The sequence below is a fragment of the Bison bison genome, unplaced genomic scaffold (genome assembly GCF_000754665.1).
Source record: "Bison bison bison isolate TAMUID 2011002044 unplaced genomic scaffold, Bison_UMD1.0 scf7180017864371, whole genome shotgun sequence".
Taxonomy (NCBI): domain Eukaryota; kingdom Metazoa; phylum Chordata; class Mammalia; order Artiodactyla; family Bovidae; genus Bison; species Bison bison.
Window position 1 is genome coordinate 14,844,625 of NW_011494943.1, and position 6,313 is coordinate 14,850,937.

Below are 6,313 nucleotides of genomic sequence, written 5' to 3' on the forward strand. Positions count from 1 at the left end.
TTTGAGTTCCTCTTCACTTTCTGCCATAAGGGTGGTGTCATCTGCATATCTGAGGTTATTGATATTTCTCCTGGCAATCTTGATTCCAGTTTGTGTTTCTTCCAGTCCAGCGTATAGGAGATAACAAAATAATTCTACCCCTTTTTCTGAACAGATGTATTTGAAAGCGTGTTGTGAATGGGCCCAAAGCAGAGGAAAAAAAGAACTGATGGGCAGAGGCCATTAAGATCACGGGGCCACTTGGTTTTATATAGCAGTTACGGGTTGCATTGACTGTCTACCAGTGGTTAAGAATGAAAAAATTATTGGAAACTGGGCTTCCCTTTGGGTCCAATGGTTGAGAATCCGCCTGCTAATGCAGGGGATATGGGTTCGATCCCTGTCCCAGAAAGATCCCACCTACCTTGGGACCACTAAAGCCGTGCACAACTGCTAGGGCCCGTGCGCTTAGAGCCTGTGCTCTGCAACACAAGAACCCATCCCAGAGAGAAGCCCACGCGCTGCCTCTGTTCCCCACAACTAGAGAAAGCCCAAGTATAGCAACAAAGACCCAGCCCAGCCAAAGATAAAATTAAAAAAAAAAAGGTTACTGGAAACTGAGGAAATATATACATGAGACCATGAAAGATCCAGAAAAAAGTCTTTGTGGCTCTTTTGGAAAACCAGACGACCAGGGCCTTTTTGCACAGAAATGTTTCAGGATCTCACGGTCACGTTTGTAGCACAGCAGGTTCAGAGTGCCCTCCGTGATGCTGCTAAAGACTCCGCTAGGGGAAGGCCTGTTTATAAGGACTGTGGGCGGAAGAGGGGATTCGGGCTCATCACAGTGTTCTGGGAGGTGCCCAGCCAAGGGGCAGGGCTTGAAACCATGAGAGCAGCAGGCAGAGCGCCACAGCACAGGGTGGCATGTGGAGGGGCAACCTCACTCCTCTTAGCTTGAGGGTCTCCTGTTCCCGAGCCTCAGAGGTACCTGGAGACACTCCCGGGTTCCCTGGGCCCCACGGGCAAGTGTGAGTCAGAGGTCTGAAGCAGGCAACCAGTTCAGGAAATCCTGCCATCTCAGTGTTCCTTGAAAGATGAGGGGAACTTGATGGTGGCTCAAAACAAACCTAGGCTTCCCTTAATGAGCAGTGTTGATGGTGTAGGCAGAGAACTGACCTAGAGAGAAAGTTCAAGGGGATTTCTCCAGATGAGCAGTATACATAGCTCAGACTAGTTCTTGGGGGTTTCCCTGGGGGCTCAGATGGTAAAGAATCCACCTGCAATGCAGGAGACCCGAGTTCGATCCTTGGGTCAGGAAGATCCCCTGGAGAAGGGAATGGCAATCCACTCCAGTATTCTTGCCTGGAGAATCCCATGGACAGAGGAGCCTGGCGGGCTGTAGTTCATGGGATTATAAAGAGTTGGACACGACTGAGCACATACACACACACACATGCATGCGCACACTTGTGCCTTGCTCTGAATGTGTCCTGGACATCCCAGTCCTTCTCATGACAGGGCCACATCTTTGCTTCTTATTGTGAGATTCAGAATACTGCATTCATGGCCTTCGAAGGTAAAAGCTCTGTCTTGGTGGAGTTCCTCCAGTCCCCAGCTCTCACTTTCTCTCCCTTTACACACGTGAGCACTTGCATCGCAGGCCCCTCTCTGGGTGGTGACTGATGTCTCAGCTGAGCGTCAAGTGCGACCACCGCATGGGGAAACCATTCTCATTAGAGGCCATGCTTCCTCTCGCAGGACACCACGAAACCCCACTGTCCGCATCCACCAAGATGCTGGAGCGCTTCCCCAACAACCTGCCCAAACACCGGGAGAACGTGATTCCCGCCGACTCGGAGAAGAAGAGCTTTGAGGAGGTGAGTGGGGACATGGACAGTCAGGCACCGGCCCTGAGTCAGAGGCTGGGTGATAAGGCATTTGTCCTGCCTTTAGGGCCTGCAGTCCACTCAGGAGGGGCAGGGGTGCAGGAGAATCCACAGCAGACAAAGTGCTGAGGGCTGACGGCAGGGAGGGGGCCTGTGGGAGAGGCGGTGGGCGTGCTGGAGGGACGCAGGCAGAGGTGCAGGCCCGGAGCAGGAACCCTGTGCGTCCATCTCTGGGGCTGAGGAGGCAGCCTGACAGGATTGTGGGATGCCCGGCGGGGAGCCGTGGGCGACATGGTCAGGTGACTGCACAGGAGCCATGTTCCAGGCCCGGAAGTGAGGGGAGAGCTGGCAGAGAGAGCAGGTGGGAGACTGAGGTGCTCTCCAGCCAGGACTGGCCTGCTCTGGCCGCTCGGTCTGGCGGGGACCCAGGGCGCCTGGGTGGGTGTGGGGCACTCAGGAAGCCCACCCGACTCGGCCCAGGTTGCCCTCCTGAGCCCGGGGAAATGAAGCCCGCTCTCAGTGTCTCAGCCGGCAGCAGATGACCACCCAAACTAGGATGATTCAAGGGAGGTTTCCTTCACACCATGGGCAGTTCTGGGGTGCTCGGAGCATACTTGAGCCTGAAGCCGGTGGGGAGGGAGTGGAGCCTGGAGCTCCAGCGAAGACACTCGGCAGCCCCACAGAACTCCAGCCCTGTCTCATCTACTGGTGGAAGCCAGGGGGCGGGAAGACCATCATCGCTCCACCCATGTGCGCAGCCTCTGGGGCACAGAGCAGGTGTGGAGGCTGCAGGAGGGTGGGAGCTGGGGGTCGGGGTCCAGAGGCCGTTCGGGCTTGGAGGATACTACAGCCCTGCTGGTGGGGGTCCTGTGACTGAGAAGGGCCTGTGGGCAGGGCCAGAGAAAGAGGGGAGTAACTGGCTGATGTGGGGGGAGGGCTGTGATCATATCAAATTCACGTTAGAGATTTAGATTTTTATCCAGAGGGAAACGGAAAGAAAATCACATGGACGTTTAAGATTCTGGGACATGCTGAGTTGTCCCTTGTCTCTGGAGTCAGCCAGGTTGGAGAGGGATCAGGGCCCTAAAATCTGGATTTGATTTTGATCTGAGTAAAGCCCAGCATATTTGTTATTAAACACCTAGAAAACAAAAGTTTAAAAAGAAAATTAAACAATACCCTTAATCTAACACCCAGAGATGGTTGTCATGGAAATTTTCCTATATAATCGTTCCATCTTGAGCAAAGAGTCCTTTGAAAGTCCGTTAAAATACTCTGGCATGCATTTGTCTGGTATTAAGACTAACTTTTTAAAACAAACGCACTTGAGCAAATATAACCAAATGAGTGGTGTTGTCTCTGGTCACATGGTCAGCAAACATTCCTCAGCTGCCACCAGCCAGGCCACCCGCACACCCCCCACAGGCAGCGGAGGGCCCGAGGGAAGGGGAGGGAGGCGTGAGTGCATGGGGGTGCCAAGGAGGCTGTGTGTCCATCTCATCCAGCAAATAATTGAAGCACGACTGGAAAACTAGATGTTCCAGAACAAATCAATGCATTTTTTTAGAAGTCCTAGAGTTTCTGAAGAGTTTGAGCAAAAACTCCACTTTATCTGAGTTAATTTGGGGCTTAACAAAGGACCCTAATGCTTTTTAAAAACTTTGAAATATAGTGGACTGTTTGAATAAATGGTTTTGTGCTTGGAGTCGCACTGAAAGTTTACAAGCAACGTTGGAAAGCTGCTTTATTACTTCCTAGATGGTGTGATTGTGTGTTTTCCTTTTTAATGTGAAATGCTGTTACCAAGTGGACCACCAGCTTTCTACCAGGCTTGTCACCCATGATTTCAGAGTTTCCCCAAACAGCAAATCTACTGTCCAAGGAGGGTTTTGCCTTTAATAAGGATTTTCGAAAGAATATTGCATGTGAAGGCACTTTCAAAAGTATTTCTCTAAAAACCGTTTTTTTGAGTAATGATTCCATCACTGCAATAGCACATGGCCTCTCAAGGCAGTTGCTTTGAAAAGGGCAACAGTTATCTGGCTTTGTGGTCTTGGGTGGGCCTTAAAAATAATCCAGCATATTTCACAGCATAGTCATTCCTCATAAATAATCATGGCTTCTCTTTTTTTTTTTACCTTTTTATTTTGTATTAGAGTGTAGCTGGTTAACAGTGTTGTGATAGTTTCAGGTGGACAGCAAAGGGACTTAGCCACACATACACATGTATCCATTCTCCCCAAACCCCACTCCCATCTGAGCTGAGTCCTGGCTTCTCCTGATTGTTTGGCTCTTTTATATCTGGCTGGAAATTGAGCAGTGATGTTGCCATGCTCTCCCATACAAGGTCATTGACCTGGTTGACCAGACTTCAGAAAATGCACCTACCACGGTTTCTCCGGACGTGGAAGAGAAGTTCGATCATGCCCCTGCCAAGCCCGAGGCCCCTGTGGACTCCATGCTCAAGGACATGGCCACCATCATCCTGAGCACCTTCCTGCTCATCGGCTGGGTGGCTTTCATCATCACTTACCCCCTGGTAAGGCTCTGCTCCTTCCCGCCCCCCACCCCTGCCCACATGTTTCTGAACCTTTGCCTGTCAGTGAGGTCCAGACAAAGGCAACAAACAAGCAAATATGCTTCTATTCCCACTTAAGAGTCAATATTGGCTTACCTTCAAAAACATTGTAATCAAAGAGATGCTCGCCTCTCAGGAAATTACAGTTTTGTGCTTACAACTTATAGTTTGACTGTAAACACTGATTTGGAAACCTTGCTTGCCAATCATTTTAAATACTTAACTGTATTTTCTTTTTTAAGACTACACATGGGAATTCCCTGGCAGTCCAGTGGTTAAGCCTCTGCTCTCTTACTGCCCAGAGCCTGGGTTCCATCTCTGGTCAGGGAACTAAGATCCCACAAGCCAAGGGGCATGGTCTGTCCATAGGATTTCCCAGACAAGAATATTGGAATGGGTTGCCATTCCTTTTCCGGGGATCTTCCTAGCCCAGGGATGAAACATGTATCTCTTGGGTCTTCTGCTTTGGTAGGTGGATTCTTTACCGTTAGCACCACCAGGGAAACCCTATTTATCCCCTAACCACAAAGAAAGAAACTATGCTCTGGGAAGTTCAGTAACTCTCCCAAGGTAACCCAGCTACTAGATGGAATTTCCAGAATTTCAATGCAAGTTGAAAAAGAGAGAGCGAGCTCTCCAGAAAACTCCCAGGAGAATGTTGGCTACACACCCATCCTTATAGTCACCTTCCCACGCATGGGGACAGTTAATAATCACAGTCGCTGCCACTTCAAACTAGGATGGAATGTGTTGTTCAGACTAAATGAGAGGAGTGTGGGCGTGGGGAAGGCGGCGGGATGAACTGGGAGCCCAACCTCGGCCAGGCTCCCCACGTCTCAGCCCCAGTGTCCTCGCCTCTGCACTGCTGCCGATCTTTGCACGAACCTCCGCCAAGTGCATGGCCATGGTAGACAGCACGGCCAGGTCTTCCCCGTGCCTGCTGTGCTCTCAGACACCTGGTACCCATTCTTCCTGTTTGGTTTCACTCTTGCAACAATCTTCAGGCTTTCATGATTTTAATTCTTTTGGCTACACTCCCAGGTGGCACTAATGGTAAAAAAAACAAAAAACAAAAAAAACCCACCTGCCCATGCAGGAGACATAAGAGACTCAGGTTCAATCCCTGGGTTGGGAAGATCCCCTGGAGGAGGGTACAGCAATCCACTCCAGTATTCTTGCCTAGAGAATCCCATGGACAACAGGCTACAGTCCATGGGGTCGCAGAGAGTCCAACACGACTAAAGCAACTTAGCACGCACCCTAACCAGGGATTGAACCTGCACCCTCGGCAGTGGAAGCTGAGTCCTAACCTCCGGACCACCAGAGAATTCCCCCAGACTTTCATAAAAGTCCCAGAACTGTAGAATTGAACGGAAGCCCCTCCACCTGGCTGAGTCCTCCACTTACATCAGAATCCCTCCTCAGCTGCCGCTGCCGGCCCCTCCAGTCGGGGGAATGGGCTGTCCTAGGAAGTCTGACAGGCAGGAGGACCTCCATCCAGTCCTTGACCCGATTCTGCCCCCTGCTGCCTTCTTACCAGTCGCGTCCCGCCCCCCGGGGTCACGTCCAGTGTCGCCCGCTCCTCTGCCGTAGGCAGCCTGTCCTCCCACGCCCGCCTGTCCGCCGGGGGAGCGGCTGCATTGGCCTGGGCGTGTGCTTCTCTTCCCAGAGCATCCACCAGCAGCGACAGCTCCAGCACCAGCAGTTCCAGAAGGAACTGGAGAAGATCCAGCTCCTGCAGCAGCAGCAGCTGCCCTTCCACCCGCCCGGGGATGCGGCACAGGACGCTGAGCTCCAGGACTCATCCGGCCAGTACTCGGAGAGCTCGGCCACCAGCAGCCCCAACACGTCCCCCCGAGCCTCCAAC

The 6,313-nt window shown here is 51.7% G+C and overlaps 1 protein-coding gene across 1 annotated transcript in view; it reads left to right on the plus strand.

The window, feature by feature from the left end:
- ERN1 (endoplasmic reticulum to nucleus signaling 1) overlaps positions 1 to 6,313 on the plus strand; it is an 82,643-nt gene that overhangs the window by 60,124 nt on the left and 16,206 nt on the right. Inside the window, exons 11-13 of the mRNA XM_010856418.1 lie at positions 1,741 to 1,859; positions 4,216 to 4,407; positions 6,116 to 6,296. Coding sequence (XP_010854720.1) covers positions 1,741 to 1,859; positions 4,216 to 4,407; positions 6,116 to 6,296 — 492 coding nt within the window. The remainder of the gene's footprint in view (positions 1 to 1,740; positions 1,860 to 4,215; positions 4,408 to 6,115; positions 6,297 to 6,313) is intronic.